The sequence below is a fragment of the Haliotis rubra genome, unplaced genomic scaffold, assembly GCF_003918875.1.
Source record: "Haliotis rubra isolate DU_JTF1 unplaced genomic scaffold, ASM391887v1 Scf360, whole genome shotgun sequence".
NCBI classification, from domain to species: Eukaryota; Metazoa; Mollusca; class Gastropoda; order Lepetellida; family Haliotidae; genus Haliotis; species Haliotis rubra.
In genome coordinates, this window is record NW_025767036.1 from 706150 (window position 1) to 723672 (window position 17523).

At 41.1% G+C, this 17523-nt stretch overlaps 1 protein-coding gene across 1 annotated transcript; it reads right to left on the bottom strand.

Moving 5' to 3' along the window:
- Positions 1-8020: 8020 nt before the first annotated feature.
- LOC124285465 (toll-like receptor 4) lies at positions 8021-9368 on the bottom strand. The gene has a single exon (XM_046721702.1). It carries the CDS (start codon positions 9311-9313, stop codon positions 8399-8401), a length of 915 nt encoding a protein of 304 aa, XP_046577658.1. The 5' UTR covers positions 9314-9368; the 3' UTR covers positions 8021-8398.
- Between the last annotated feature and the right edge of the window lie 8155 nt (positions 9369-17523).

Sequence of the window (17523 nt, forward strand, 5' to 3'; positions counted from 1 at the left end):
CTGTGGAAACCTGTGCATGGGGACACCATCGCCCGACCCCTAGGAGCAATTGACGACAAAGCAACGATTCGGCATGTCGTCGTTGATGTCGAGAAATCATCAAAATGATGAGCGTGCTACACATTTTCTATACAACTAACTGAAAATCGTTCCTCATATGACGTCACTGCAGTGCTCTGGCGACAGAGTTACGTAACCTGTCTGTGGTTTCGTTGGCGGGCGAGAGGGAAGCAGGCGACTTTTTGGCCACTTTTAATCGCTCGGTATTAATTAACCACAAGTTTTTAAAGAATAAATTTGGTGTTCCGCATAAGACTAACCACAAATCTTTCATATGTAATGGTTAAAAGAGTAACAAAAAACAAAGTTTATTGGTTCTTTAAGGTATGAAGGATAGTTATCATTGTTGGGGTAATCATGGGTGATAATACACGTCTTGAAGATAATTCGAAGGGAGACAGGAAACCAGTGCAAGGTTTTGAGGCAGGAGGGAAGTGTTCAGTTCTAGGAATCTTTGCGATGCATCGAGAGGAAGAATGTTTTAATTCGCTGTAACTTGGCTTAAAGAGCATTACAATAATCAAGCCTAGAATATACTTGAGAAGTTGCGATGTGACATGACCGTAAACTGTTCAGTATACCAGATGAGGAACAGATGAAGGGAGAACGTGTGTTAATTATACTAAATATTCGCTTGATGAAGCGGAGATAGATAACCAAGAGATCTCGTGCCGAGAAGTTGCATGCCAGTGAAAATACACATCAATTGAGTGCAAAATGTGAACTGGTGATTGATATAATGAGTGTCTTGTTTGTTTCAGGATTGTGTGGTAAATAATGCTTGTACCCTCATATACACATCTCAAATACTTGCTGTAATATAATTCAGAGCGGACATTGACATCCTGGGTACTGAAATACCAACATTTGAAACTAAGGAAGTCCGTCGGAAGGTCGGCGCACGTGGCTCTAATTTGTGGCCAAGGGAAACCGAAAGATGCTGTCTGGCACATGGGATTGAAGAGATAAAACTAGGTCTGGCCGACTGAAAGTAAAAACAAGATGAATCGATGTTAACCTATAGCATGATATTTTAGTATACCAGACGCACACGCAAACACGCACACACACTCACTCACACACACATAAACATGCGAATTCACACACGCACACACACCTACTTGTCTACGTCTGAAGGTTTCTAGGACTACCCCGCAACGAAGCACATGTGGTACATGTCGTCTCACCTTAGGCAAGGGAGTTTGTTCAAAATTGCCTCTGTTCACCCAGCAGAAAATGGGTACCCGGCGAGATATGACATTTGACTATTAACCTTCTAGCGTCTCACAGGCAGCTTGGCTTATCCGGATAAATAATAATCTGATTGTGCGCTTTGAGCAGGATGTGAAGCCTGGAAAATATCTATAATATTCAGCATTATAATCATTCTTATTATTGTCGCTTTATGAGTGAACTAACTGTAATTATAACATGATCCCTACGTCACACTTCCTGGTGATCCACTCAAAGAGACAGAAGTGATATTCTAGATGATGCCAAAGACTGAACAATGTGTCGATTCATTTCCTGTTGTCAATGCATCTAAGTCAAGCAATATGGGTCAGTGAGACGACCAAAGTCTAGGGCAGATCAGGATCGTGATTGAAGTTGTTGCCTTTCGTGTGGTTTCGTGATTATATGTTTTCGTATTCTTAAAAACAAAACAGACGGAAACACAATGTGTTATGTCCAAGTTTCATATTTCTGTTTTACACGTATTTTTAACACATATAATTAAAAGCGACTAAATCCTTTCTGCATCCATAAGACATCTCTACTTATAGCAATATCAATGGTACGATTGTACTGTCTTAAGAGCACATGTCTGTTTAAAGCCACATTCAGCAATATTGCATGCAGTTGTATAAAAGAGGTCTGTGAATAATCGAGTCTGGGTTAATCAGAGGAAGGGAATTGTTATATAATGGTTACTGAATGATATTAGATTACCAATGTACCTGAAGCTTAAGTTAAACGTCTTGGCTTAATTGCCTTGTTTTGATTTTGCCAACCCGAACAGACATTCTGATTCATATGCAATAGGAAACAAATCCGCAAAGAGGGGAGCACAGCTGGTGCTCAATGGGATGCCTATTTCTTGTCTAAATTAATGTTTCACCCCAAATATTATACACATGATATCAATGAGGAAGTCCAGCATTTCACATATTGCTTTCTCAGTAAACATCAAATGTCATTTGCTTTCATTTTTCATACTTTGTCCTAAAACTCTGAATGCAGATACGCAAGAATACATTTGTTCACCACTGTATTGACAAATCTCTCTCTCTCTCTCTCTCTCTCTCTCTCCTCTCTCTCTCTCTCTCTCTCTCTCTCTCTCTCTCTCTCTCTCTCTCTCTCTCTCTCTCTCTCTCTCTCTCTCTCTCTCTCTGTCTCTCTCTCTCTCTCTCTCTCTCTCTCTCTCTCTCTCTCTCTGTCTCTCTCTCTCTCTCTCTCTCTCTCTGTCTCTCTCTCTCTCTCTCTCTCTCTCTCTCTCTCTCTCTCTCTCTCTCTCTCTCTCTCTCTCTCTCTCTCTCTCTCTCTCTCTCTCTCTCTCTCTCTCTCTCTCTCTCTCTCTCTCTCTGTCTCTCTCTCTCTCTCTCTCTCTCTCTCTCTCTCTCTCTGTCTCTCTCTCTCTCTCTCTCCCTCTGTCTCTCTCTCTCTCTCTCTCTCTCTCTCTCTCTCTCTCTCTCTCTCTCTCTCTCTCTCTCTCTCTCTCTCTCTCTCTCTCTCTCTCTCTCTTGCTCTTTCTCTTTCTCTCTTGCTCTTTCTCTCTCTCCTACAAAATTTAATATTGAAAATATCTAGTTACAGGAAGCTGGAATCGTGTTTATATTTACATGTTTCACAGCAAGCGGAAAATAAAACAACAGTTCGTTCTCAGACTTTAGATTTTAATGACCAGGAAGTTTCCCCCTCTTCAAACCTGAAAACAATATACAAGCTTTCTCCCATAATATACAACACATAAGGTCACACCATAGTTATGACATTTATCTCTATATAACCCTGAACCAGGAACTACACGAAGGTATTCCGTAGATTGTTATTTTTATTATATACTCAGCAGCAAAAAAAACGTCAATACGAATTCAAACTTAGATAGGCACTGTAATCAAATCATTACAGAAATGGACATAATAAGCGGCTCAAAAACATTTCTGTGTACAATATTTTGACACATCGATGAATAACTCACACAATTCCAAGACATTACGTAAACGTTTGCAGTCCATTCAGACCCTTGACATCAGTATCTAGTGTGACCACCACCAGCGGCAATAACTGCAGCACAGCGTCTATGCATGGAGTGCACCAGTCGATTGATGAGAGCCATTGGCACCTGGAACCACACTCTGAGAAAGGCCTGGCTCAATAAATCGGCTGTGTTCGGCCTTGGTATGACATTATTCAGTCTCCTATTGAATTTCGTCCCAAATATGTTCAATTGGGTGTAAATCAGGACCAAGGGCTGGCCACTGCATAATGTTGATACCGTTCTGCTGTAGGAAGTCCCGTGTAGTTCTGGCAGTATGGGCCCGGGCGTTATCATGCTGGAAAATGTTGTTCCGGTGACGTGCGAAATGTGGTATGACGTGGGGTCTGAGAGCTTGGTCGATGTAGCGCACCGCTGTGATGCCGCCTCCTCTCCCTGGACCAAGGTTCTGGAACACCACAGGACCCACTCTCTGGTTCTGGCCTATTCCACCCCATACCATGATGCTTGCACCTCCCCATGAGTCTTTTTCCATAACACACTGGTCTGAGTAACGCTGGCCACGTCGTCGCCATATTCTTGTTCTGCCATCTGCAGTTGATACGCAGTACCGACTCATCTGTGAACAGAACAGTTCTCCATTGCCTGTATCGCCAGTGTTGGTGTTGTAGGGTAAACTGTAGACGTTCACGCCGATGACAAGGGGTGAGGATAGGTCCACGGTAAGGTCTACGGCAATGGAGGTTACCGCTGTTAAGACGTCGGCGTACTGTATCAGTACTGATTGGTCTTCCGTGTGTTCCCACTGTCTGGCGTGCTGTTTCGGATGCCTGCATGAAGGGATTCTGTACATGCTGTCGCACAACATGGCGGTCTTGTCGTCTTGTGGTCACCCTTGGTCTGCCAGTACGGGGGCGATCATTTGTGGTGCTGGTGACCCGGAAACGTTGCTGCAGCCTGTAGATGGTCTGAACGTTGACCTTGAAGTGATTGGCAACAGCTTGTGCAGTGTGGCCAGTCTCCTAGCGCCGGGTTCCTCTAAGCTGTCGTGAGTTGCGGCATCCTGCTGACGTTGTAATGTGAATGTTTCAAGACCAGGTTTGGGGGGGTGCATTTTATAGGGCTGGTCCTTGTGAGCAGCACGTGCAGCATGAGTTGCATGAAAAACATGGAGAACACCGTACCATCTCCGAGATCAGGTTACGTTTTTGAGACCATTGGTTCCATTCTGAGTTTGGGAAGGAATGTCTTTGCTCAGGTAACATTGGAGATGTTGTCAATAATATACAATCAAAACATTAAATGAGTTTACAGTTATCCGTTTCTGCGAAGGAAAACTCCAAACTGAGGTTTCTTTTGCTGCTAAGTGTTTATAATCAGGTAGTGATATGCTAAGTTTTGCATTTTCCGTATGACTGTACTCACACAACATTATCCTAAGCCTCGAAAAGTCCAGGAATAAAATCCATCTCACATATATCTTATCTAAGTTCCGTACCGTTAAACAACAAAGACTTGAGAAAATCCCATGTTGGGTCACGTCAGATTGAAGTATCAACTGATATGACTGATAAGAAGTCAAAAGCAAAACGAACATATTGTAATGACATAGGGTTGGATTGGCCCTCTGTAACTCGAGGGCGACAAACAGGACACGGTGGTTGGCATGGTGACTGCTTCATGTCATCGTGTACCAATAGCGTTGATCGATGTTCATGATATCAACCATTGGTTGAGGCTGGATTATTAATAGTCCTGTAGATGCAGCTGGAGTGATGCTGGGTGCAGCGAGTAACAACAAACAAGCAAACTTAAACTTTAACTTGTGCCACATTGAAGACAATCATGCTCCACAGCCTCATGTTGAATCTGGCGGACAAATCGTAAACATTGTGCACGACAGGATGAGCCCTGTGTATGATTATCTTAGCTCGGATACGTGCCGTGTGCAGTCGATTCCTGATGGTCTGTGCTGACGAATCTACCTGACCAACTGTCTGCTTGTGGAGGCTGCAGTCACACATCTTTTGCGGAAATTACGTAACCTGATTTGTACGTCATTTTCATATGATCATGGACAAACTGCAAACGGTGCAAGTCGGTTGCACACGGGTCATCAGACTATGTATTTCCTGACAACTAGAACCCAGGGCATGTGCAACTGCTGCAGCAGATTGTCCAGCATCAAACATACCTACCTATGCCATGCTCACGTTGCTGAGTTGTAAGGTAGCAGCGTACTCGCCTTTTTTATTCAAACTTATAATTACCATGTATGTTCCTGTTTAATGTGTAGGATGACACACCCCGCACCCCCACCCTCCACCTTTCCAGAACAAATGGGTGACCTCCCCTTAAAATCATTATCACCCCTTAGCCATATATTATGAACGGCCCCTACGGTGATCATACAGCTCGGTGGTCGTTGTGTTTCACGCATGTTTCACGTTTTACGGCCAAATCAAAAAGCCTACATGTCATTGTCACTGACACAGATACTGAAAACAAACATTAACAATACTGTTGGGGTCAGGTTTTTTAATGTTGTAGATTATATACAGCTGGAACATACATTACAAGACGAATCGGGTATCTGTTTGTAGGTGGTACCACGTTTGGTTTGATGGAAACTATTTCAGTTCCAGGCATCTATTGATGACATTGTACACATATTGTTGACGAGAACAACCAATAATTAATTCAATGGAAGGAAAACAAGTACGACAATCACATAGAATAACGAAAATCAGTTATTTGATCAGTATAACTTCCTTACAAGCTATTTACACGTATGAAAACGTTACAGGGCTAATTGTACACATGTATTACCTTCTCCAACACGTTATGTACATATATGCATGTATGTACAAATAAACATATATAATAAATCAGTAAGCAATAAAGTAATAATACCAGCTGCTAATTTCTAGGAATACTGTATCTGGTGCATTTATAACAGGTAAAACGATATATACAACTCAGTGTTTGCTAAGGATCACTACTATAAAAATGATATCATATGCATCTGTTGAAATACCCAGAGACATTATTGTACAGAAAAATGTTCAAAGAACAAAGGTCCGTTTCATGGTCTACATAATGCGAATCTGACCGCGTGACCAATAACCCTGTCACTCAGACCACAACCCTGTCACAATGAGAATATATGATCATAAACAAAATACATTATTTCTCTGTCTCTCTGTCGGGCGTGTGTAATCCACCTGGTGCTTTGGTTTGGTTTGGTTGTTGTTTTACGCCGCACTCAGCAATATTCAAGCTATATGACGATGGTCTGTAAGTGATTGAATCTGGACCAGACAATTCAGTGATCAGCAGCATGAGCATCGCACTACGCAATTGCGATACGATGACATATGTGTCAACCAAGTCAGTGCGCCTGACCACCCAATCCCGTTAGTCGCCTCCTACGACAAACATGGGTTGCTGAAAACCAATTCTAACATGGATCTTCACGGGTTCCACCTGATGCGATCACAGCCCGACATGGTCGTCTCATGCCCTCAGTAAAGGTCTGAATACATGACAAAGGAAACTCGTTCCACTATCGACTAAAAGTATTAGCAAGTTCCTGTAGAGTTATCGAGTTCCTATACAAAGGGCGATCTTCAGCCTGTATGACACATGTGTCCGATGGGGTTGAAGTCCGATGACCGAGCTGAGCTCTCAGCGCGAACAGTTGATTCCTGTTCTAAGTGGACACAAGAACTTTGTACGAAGGGGTCATGCGTTATCACCCAGGAGGACAAAGTCCGATCCTACAGCACCAGCAAGTGGTCTCAATGTGCACTCAGTTGTAAGTTTGTCCCGTTGCATGACGGTTCTTACAGTTCTGTCGATCCCACCAAACATTATGATTCACACCACCACCTCTCCCTCCACTTCTCTATTCATCGAGTACCATGAAACGTACTGGACCCCAATCCTGGTCTGTCCGGATGACTTGTTCTTCAATCAATACGTGATGTCTAGTCCTTGTAATGCACATGCATGCATTCTGTAATCTGACATCAGTCTCCATGAGTTGATTACTTACTCGCAGAGGAGGCACTTGACTGTCTCACAGTCCCTGAACTACATCGTTCCTATAGCCTAGCCCTCCCGGCAATGCTAAAGGTCTAAATGAAGCAAGTCTAGATTCCCTCAGGTTCGGGGAGGATCTGAATCTCTGGTCTCCCTTGGGCTCCTTTTCAATTGAAATGGGTACATTTGTCACAACCAAACTTATATATATTCCGAGAGTCTAAGGAGGCACGTTAACGCATATGGCCTTCAGCACGGTAATTCTGAGAGCCACGGCAGGCTCAAATTGATAACGTCAGGAGAAAGCACTGCCAGTCTTCCCGTTGTGTATTGGAACATTGTCGACGACTTGTGTGTCTCCCGATAGCTGTTCCAAGCGTCTGGAATCGATTCCATGTACTGTTGATGACATCAAGGGTCAGGTTCTTTCGCCTATGTAGCGGCATAATTCAACGGTCGTCAAACGTCGTCTTTAGACACTGAATGATCACACGTGCATTCCGTTGTTGCAATCCTCAGCAGCAAATCATGTGATTTTGATGTGCAACGATTCTCTTTGAAACACATAAAGTACATTTTTCCATTGACCCAATCATTAAAATATTGATGTACTACAGAGATTACCAAATCATTGCGCATCGGTATAATCTCTTTTCAATTGACCATTCAGATTTGATCACCCACCAAACATTGGGCAGGATATATTATCTCACAGCAATGATGCGATTTGATTGGTTCCCGTGAACACGATCAGAGCATACTAGTACATTTCTGAGCTTCAGATAACATCCCATATTCCCCATCAAGATGATATCCATGCTACAAATGGATTTCTGTATTTTCTTGCTGCCTATTACTAAGCAAAAAGCTTCAAAGTTATGTTGTCATTGAAATTCGTGTAACACAGCAAGTAAACCTCAGCTCAATCGAACAGCTGTTTACTTTCAGTTTGTTTTCATCATGTCACAGATCAATACATGTCAGCAACATAAATTCATTGTAGCAGTATGGCCTAAAGATACTGATGCAGCTTCTTCTACGATCAGCGATTATCATACATTGTGAACTTAATACACTTTAAGTCGTTTTGATCGAATGTGACAAAGTCGTCCAAAATAAGTCAGTCTGTCCATCATCCGGGTATTCTAGATACGTGTTATTGTGAAAATGGTAGAAGATTTCAGGTGGAATATCACATTTGGGGATATGTCTTATTACCAGGATCACCAGGATGTCTCTATCAGTTGTGACACTTTCCATGTTGGCCATCTGCAGCTCATATCTGCACCACGTGCTCTTCAAGAACTCTGGGGTCAGTACCAACACTGTCTTCCGACTTCTCTGTATAACGTCAATAATACTCTCGGCAATAGGTCTCCCTGGTAGGAAATCCCGACTATGAATGTTCAAATGCAATCCTTTCTCTGTCTCCAAGGATGGAATTAATTCCTCAAAAACAAAAGTTCTGTCCTCCTCAGCAAACGACACAAATGCATCGTAATCATATTCAGGTTCATTGGTTTTATCTGCTTTGAACCGTAATCTGGTAGCATAATACCAGTAAGAAAGCTTCCATCGATATCGATATGCTATAGCTGAAAGAATAACGACTAAGGTCATAAAGAAAAGGAGCAGAACAATACCCATTGTAAGACCAGAATGTTCGCTACACGTCTCAGACAATTTACGGACAATGTCAACTCGATGCATTTCTATATTCAGGGTGAAGCCTTCATAAGTACAGTTAAAACGGTCATAATTTTCAATTTTCACTGACGTTGTTCCAAGCCAATTAAGGAATGGGATAAGGTCACAGTTACAGGAAAATCGATTCTCAGATAGATCTATGGTGAAATTACGATTTTTCGTGATTCTTTCGATTAAGGCTAAGTCCTTAGAATACATTGTCCACATTTCGTTGTTGCTTAAAATGAGCGTACTGAGCAGCCTAGTATGAGCGATACTAGATGGAAAATTCCAAATTTTATTCATAGACAGATCTAAAGTGCTTAATGAGCGGAGTCCCCTAAACAACCGTTTGGGTACCTTCCAAATATTATTTTGCCTCATATTCAAGAATTTCAACCTGGTTAGATTCTGAAATATTTCTCCATCGTGATCATTTGCAATACTTGTTCCTAAATAATTTAAAGATAGATCTAGGTGCTTGAGTTGTGGCAGCTGTGAAAAGAAGTTGGTGGAGACAGATTGGGCAATGTTGTTAGATAGAGATAAATGAGTTAATTTATGGAGGCCATATATGGGGCCCTGCCATATTGTGAGGACATTGCTTGACAGATTAATAATTTGTAAGTTATTTTCTCCAAAGTGGATCTCTGAAATACAGGCTGACAGTTCAGAATATGTGTATTCGAACTTTCTTAAATTGGGCGGGACAGGAAAGGGATGTTTATGACTGGTTCTAAAACGTTGCAGTCCTGAGGACAAGGTTTGGAGAAACTCATCCTCGTGATTATCAATACTGTCAGAGGCATTAGCACATTTTACTTGAATATTATTCATGTTGGGTACAGGAAGCTTATAATTCATGTGTATTGCCCGATGCGGCAAAAATGTCCCATAGGGAAATATGTGAAGGGGATCAGGTTTACCATTCAAAATCAACACTTCAAGGCCAAGGAGGTTTTGGAGGTCATCTATGTAAGGGCCAAATGAAAATCGATTACACAGAAGGTAAACACGTTTTAGTGATGGCGGCAGCACCTCAAACGTTTTCTCACCAAATCCGGAAAGACCGTTACCATTTGCATGTATTTCCAAAATTGATGTATTCTGCAGGTACCTTATGTGCCTTGCTTGAATAATATTGCAGATCGTTCGGATATTCATTATCTCATTGACAAACAGTTTTCGAATGGTTGTGTCCTTTAAGCCATACGTTATATTTTCAAGACCTCCTAGTTTCAATGCACGATTCTTAGATATGTCCAACATTGTTAGGTTCTTCAAGGGTGTCAGTGCATCCGCCTCTATTGTGGTTACGTTGCAAGAAGAAACATTGAGTTTTCGTAAATGGATTACATTCCTGAAAGTGTCCTTGATTAACCATTGAATGTTGCAATTACCAGATAACATCAGCGTATGGAGCTGTGAGAGATTCCAATATCCAGGGCCAAAGGATCTGTTTTGGAGTCCATCCATCTTTAACTGTTGCAGAGAACTAAGATCGCTCAATACTTCCTCAGCATAATCGGACAAGTTGTTGTAATGAAGAGTTAGATTTTCTAGTTTTCTAAGGGGTTTGAATATCTTTGCGTAAGAATTTGAAAAGTGCAGAGCATTATCATGTAAGAAAAGCGTCAGTAGCTCCTGTGCTCCCTCAAAAGCTCCATCTTGAATTTCATGAATCTTATTATGCGACAAGTCCAAGAGTGTCAACATTCTGTACCGTTTGATGGAACCTGCAGGGAACACTTCGATTTTGTTTCGTCGGAGATAAAGTTCACAGGTGTCACTTGGAAGAGACTGGGGTATTGATGTATTATGCCTTTGAGAGCAGTCGAATACAGGACATCCCATTGTGGCATTTACCTTTTTTGCATCCATCATCTTCGCGAATGATATGCATCGTCACAGACGACATCGTCAAGGTCAATGTGAGTAACAGCAGCCCATCCATTTCCTGCAAATGATATGTCATCAAGTCATCTTTCAATCGTATTATTTGTAGATATATTACCTGTTTGCAAAACAGACAAAAGGGGAATAAGTGACAGAGCATAATAATCTGGGAGGAACGTGTATCTTTGTTTCAGATTGGAAAATACTTGAATAACATTCGTTCATGCTTATCCAGAATGCGGTATGTTTTTTTTTTCTAAGGCGCCTTCATGTCATATTGTCTCAGCAAACCTTCGATGTGAACACCCTAATATTCCCTCCTGACAGGACCCTTAAACCCCAGTTTAATCTATAAATGGTACTTTACATCTTTTCGAAAGCGACCTCCATGAACAGTCCTGCCTGAAATGGTTAACCAGAAGTTCAGACTAGATGATCGACAGGAGCAGACTGATGTCGTACGGTTAGAACCGTTTTATCACCAACAACCATGTCAACGTCCGATTGTTTTTGCATGTAATTACAGAGGCGTTTGACAGTCCAGGTTTATTGACCAGTCGATCCCGAGGTCCGCTCTGTCACTTGATTATTAGTCTGAAACTTTTCGAATATTATTCAACCACAAACCAGAGTCCTGATTTCGCGTTGAACGGCCCTAACCGAGAACTAACATAAAATACTTTGGGACACATGCCAGACTAAGTAAACTTAGGCTCAGTATTATTCGTTACATTGCCATCCTGAGTCCAACAAACCCTTGCAGGGGGTCACGTCAGCTCATCTTTCAGCGACCTATGACCGTCCAATCAAACGCGAGACGGACGAACGTATGTAACCAATCAGACAACGGCTACTATTTAGGGTTCGGTGGGATATACAAACGATTTTTTGATTTTCTCTTGCCTGGTCGCTGACACTGATCCCTCTCAACAAACGAAAATCATCATAAAACACACATATTTGACCTGCAGTATATACGCTTAGGGGTTTCTGATGACTTGGTTACGGTTAGCTTATATTTCCGCAAGATGCCATCCTGGAATATTGACAAAAAGCTATTTTCAGCAACTGTTGACTCGCTGTTGTGAATAATGCGTTATCAATGTGTATCACTCGGAAGCGTTCGTGCTGAAATAGCATTTGGATTTGTTCGAGTTTTCGAGGTAAAACTTCAAACGGTATGTGCGAATGGTAACTTTAGCGATTTGATAAGCTGTGTTCTGATTGATCAATTCAAAGGGTTAGCTGACGCAACCTTCTACTGGGGTTTGTTAGACTTAGCATGGCAGTGTAACGAATAATATTGACCCTAACTTTACTTAGACTGGGACACAAGCATAACAAGTCTGTGTTCAGAGCAAGATTTCATAATATGTTGACTGTTGCCAGAGCACTAGCTGCAGTATTAAAGTAGATCTCCATGGAAATGGCTTTGTACACAAGAAGAGAAAGAAGCTCTCTCCCCTCTCCCTGGTATGTTTAGAACATGCAATCTTTGATTTGTTCGCCGAGGCGGATTTTAATCCAGAAAGGTGTTGGAATTTAGCTTCGAAAGTTCAACATTCAAGCAGAGAACGATCAGTGTGAACAAAGAATAAAGGTACCTGAATATTCCAGCAATACCAGAACGGGGAACACAAGAAATGGGCCTTACATATTGTACCCATGTGTGGAGTGGAACCGGGACTTGCGGCGCGACAAGGACAAAATGCCCGACCACTAGGCTACCCTCGGGCATCGTAAAGGAAAAGATGGTACAGACAGGATTGTTCTTTTGGGACAATTTTCTCAAAAAGTGTTTAAGTTAGAGACCTGAAATTGTACCCATTTGTGTTACTGGCCACAATAAGTTTGGGGTCTTAAGGTATTTTACAGAGTAATGGCCTTTGCTCCGTGCAGAGTGCAATCTGTGTGAAATTGATACTGGTTTTCTGTGAAACTACTAAAGTCACAATGATGACTGTTTGCAAGCATATCGAAGAAATGCTTCCAGAGTGACCCGACTTTCTAATCTTTGTTTTTGTTTTGATTTCGGGTTGTTCTTTTTCTTCTATTTTCAAGCATACACGTTTATAGACGTAGTGTCTGAATGGGAGTAGTGGGCGAGTGTAGTTTCTTGAGTGTGGTCCATTTACGCGAAGCTCTTGTGTATTTCTTAATTCTATAAATGACGGTTAATGTATGTATACTATTCGTTAGAGATCATCTTCGAAGATGTTCTCACTGTCTCACATACCACACGTTGAAAAAACACACTCATACACACAGGCACATACATCCACATGTAAATACTCACATGGACACCGATAGAGATACGCACTCACAAACCTTATGGTATTTTTGGTCTCTGCGAGAAAAGAGTGTTTCGAGAAATGTGTGTAACATTAGACGTGTCTGACTTGAATAGAATCAACAAAACCCTTTCCAAATCCACAAGAAATCTCTGCTAAACGCAGAGTCGATTGTGCAATTGTGACTATATGAGTATATATTTGTTTGATCACTATTATAACTGTACGATGATGTTTGTACACAAGTCGAGTCTGGAACAGACAATCCAGTGATTGTCACCATGCGATACGATGACAGAGCATGTGTTTACGATCACTATGAAATGGGGATGATACCAGGTGTTCGTAAAAAGGTGAGGAGCGTATCCTGCCCCACCGGTGACACCCGTCATAAACATGTGGAAATTCTTGTCACACAGTATTGATAAATAATAACCTTCAACGCTGCATGGTTCTCAGATTCTCTTGTGAATCTCTATTACAACACAATCACAAATGGTTCCGCCTGCTTGTAAAGATTCAGGACTAATTTCTGAAAATGAATTTCTCTTCTAAGGGACCGTTCATAAGTTATGGCTAGGGGGTTGGGGGTGATTGTTGGGTGGTGGGGGTTGGGGTGATGATTTTTATGGAGTAACATGTACAATGTGTATGTACCCCAAGGATTTATGTACAAAGCAGCTGCCCCACACACACACACACACTGCAAGTCATGTACAAAATCAATCCCCCCTTCCCATAATTTTAAGCTTTATTTTTTTAATATTACCATATACAAAATAGCTGACACCCTCCACTATGGTGGCTGATTAGGGCCATCGCTTTCTCACCTTAAAATTCGGAGGCGAGAAAGGGAGAGAGCGATATCACGAGACGAGAAAGCGATAGCACAAGACGAGAAAGCGATAACGCGAGACGAGAAAGCGATAACGCGAGACGAGAAAGCGATAACGCGAGACGAGAGAGCGATAGCACGAGACGAGAAAGCGATAACGCGAGACGAGAAAGCGATAACGCGAGACGAGAAAGCGATAGCACGAGACGAGAAAGCGATAGAGCGAGAAAGCGATAAAGCGATAAAGCGATAGAGCAAGAAAGCGATATACCAAGGCGAGAAAGTGATAGAGCGATAAAGCGATAGAGCGAAAAAGCGATTAAGCGATAAAGCGATAGAGCGATAGAGCGATAAAGCGAGAAAGCGAGAAAGCGAGAAAGCGAGAAAGCGAAGCGATAGAGCGAGAAAGCGATAGAGCGAGAAAGCGATATTTCACATAATTCTGCCCTGTCTGCACATGACGTCTAACCTGCGTATGATTTAATCCAACAGGAGGCTTTATTTTCATTTGGTATAGTAGTATAGAAACAACATGAACATGCTTTCAAATTCTGTGGCATTTTTCTAATTAATCCTTCAACTTGTCCAAACAATAATCCAACAATAACTCCAGAAACCGAGTGTGTTTTCGTTGAAATATATGAGTGCTCTTAAAAAGTCTGTAGAAAGGATAACAATCATTTAATTTATTGTTACATCACTAATAAGGCTTGGATTAATTCCTGGCTTGCATTTCTTTATTGTCATTTCCCTTGTTAAATGCCACCATTGTTATCTCAGTATTCATGCCGGGATTAACAATCCCTGGCTTCCATTTGTCCATCCACCCTACCAATTTAGCGCTAATTAAGTGCTGGCTTCCCTTGTTATCTTATCACTGTTGTTTCAAATGTACGTCTTTAGCTTTCTCTTCCTAGTTTCTAGTCTCTTCATTTACCTGATGAAGGATAAGAATATACTCCGTAACATCATGTTTCAGTCCGGTGTTAAACAACAAACCAACCAAACGAACTCCCCGTCGGGCTTTATTGTATCAGTGATGGAATTTCATACACCCTGTGCCTTTCATCTGGTCTTTTTATGTGTGCCTATTTTACACATACTAGTATATATTTCCACTATTATGTGAAAAAGGTGCTGTTCTAAATGTATGTGCCATCGTCTCCCATACTTCTACAAGAATGGCTTGTCTACATACTTATATGTCTGTCTGTCCCCATATCCCAACTGTCTACTTGAGACAGTGCCACAAGTCATCGACCGACGTGATAGGTGTGTTTAACAAAAACGTAATATAATTATTACTTGGGGAATAAAGCACTATATCATAAAACACCTGTATATTGAAAATAATTTAGTTTAGATGGGGAGTTGAGAAGTTGGACGTAAGAGGGTTGGGAACTTGATTGCGTATAAGTAAGTAGTGTAAAGTATATTGTGACTTATTGTGCAGAACAGTTCAACTGTTGCTGATAAGCTAATAAGGAGTCTACTAAATAGATGAAAAGGGGTTAAATGTTACAAGTAGGGCTGGGGAGGCAGGGTACGGTGTTTATGTTTTGGTTGTAAAACGTGCGGTGTGTGGCCTTGACATTGTGAGTTAGTCTGGATAATCGAGTTTACACTGTAATGTGTGGCTGGATAGGGATGTTTTAAAGGGTTATTCTGAATTTAAGGGTGCCTACTTTTGTTTGGTGTTTTGATATTTTGTTTTCAGACCCAGTCTGGTAGTTATTGAGTAATTTGGTTTCTTCTAGTAACTGCTATCTAGTAGGTACTAGTCTTTGCACCTATGGCATTTTTTATATATTGTAAGGAGTTTAGTTGGGGATAGAGAAGGACGGGAACCACTCACTCCAGTGTGTACATGTTTTGTAGATGTGCAGGAGGGTTTATTTGGCTGCAGTGACCTCAATGCTAAAAAATATGAAAGATACATTTTAGAAAGTCCGATATGCTCATGTGGACTAGCAAAATGAGGATAGTTTTCACTTTTTCTTTACTTGTCCAATATATACTGTTACCCGAAATTACATGTACTTTTACCGAAAAGGATATACATTAGACTCAGTACTATTCGGAAATGCCCATGCAACTGCACCTGTAAATATGCAGATTCTTGAATCTGTTCATTTATATATCGTAAAATCAGGCAGATTTGACGCCCTTTTCTCAATTGTCTGCATCCCAGTGAATGTCACCTATTGCTCTCATTCGATTTGAATCGTTTTGACATGAGTTGACCAAGTTATAAACAAGATGATACAGGTAGATAGTTCCATATATTGAACGAGTTTCAAGTCCTCCTCTGGAAACGAAAATGTTACGAAAGGTTAATTGGATACACGCGTAACCAATCACTTTTTCAAAACCTATGCGACAACGTCCAGCTGTAGCCTTTACTTTACTTTTATTCTCAATAGACCACCAATAGTGGTATAAGAGTACATATCACACACATCAATTATTACATACAGTCAAAATTGCGGCGGAGGGTAACAATATATTGTAGAAGACCAGTTGTTGGTATAACATGTCTATTATCTAACTTTTGTCAGAAGAAAACATGGCGGAAAAGATGGGTTTTGATAGATATTTTGATGGCAGAACAGGTTTGAAATTGGCGGACCAAAATGTCGCTTACATTATAATAAAGGAGTTGTATATCCATATAACTTTCCCCGTTGTTAAGCACACCAACTTCTAAATGCCATCCAAAGAAGTTCACTATATATGGCTAGACCAGCGTTTAACTGCGTACTATTTTCAGCTTTGATTAGACGAACGCTTGGCTGCATCCTTTATTTGCTTAGATTACACCATTGACTGTGGAATGGTTCTGTTACTACATTGAGGTACCAAGGTGCTTTACTGTCACGTGTGTCTCCTCTATCTTTGGGTGGGAGCGAATTGGGTTCATGTAGGTGAAGTTCTTCAGTTAATAAATTTCATCGTCTTTATTAATTCAAAGAAACTACAGCTGTATTTTGATCACCCTGAAATACAATAAAGTGACATAAACATAAACGGTTATGTTCCCATGCCTCATTTCTAATTCCTCCACCTATAACCAAACAGCGAGAACTGATAATTATTTTTGAATTGTCTACATACGGCTCATTTATAGTGTCACATACTTCAAAACTCTCTGAATGTGATGTACATGTAATAAACTGAGCTGCAAAAGAAACGCAAGCTCCAATTTGTTTGAAATGTAAGTGTAACTCACCATTCCATTAAGTTGGAATTGAACTGATGGCGTACAATATAGCGTCACAAAACCATCAACAATGAACCTAAAACATGAATATTGCTCTTAGGCGACATATATTTCAATTCACACACTCACTCAGTGATTTTATTTTAGGATGATGGTTTGGATGTGGTTGATTGTCTTAGTGCTGGCCACTCATGGTGGAAATCGCCATGAAAATATACTCGTCACAATGCCTTATTTGTCATAGGTCCCTCCCGTTCATCTGGCACTTCCGACA

Excerpts from the sequence above, each read along its gene's own strand:
- LOC124285465 (XM_046721702.1), bottom strand. The coding sequence starts at position 9,313 with ATGAATAAAATTTGGAATTTTCCATCTAGTATCGCTCATACTAGGCTG.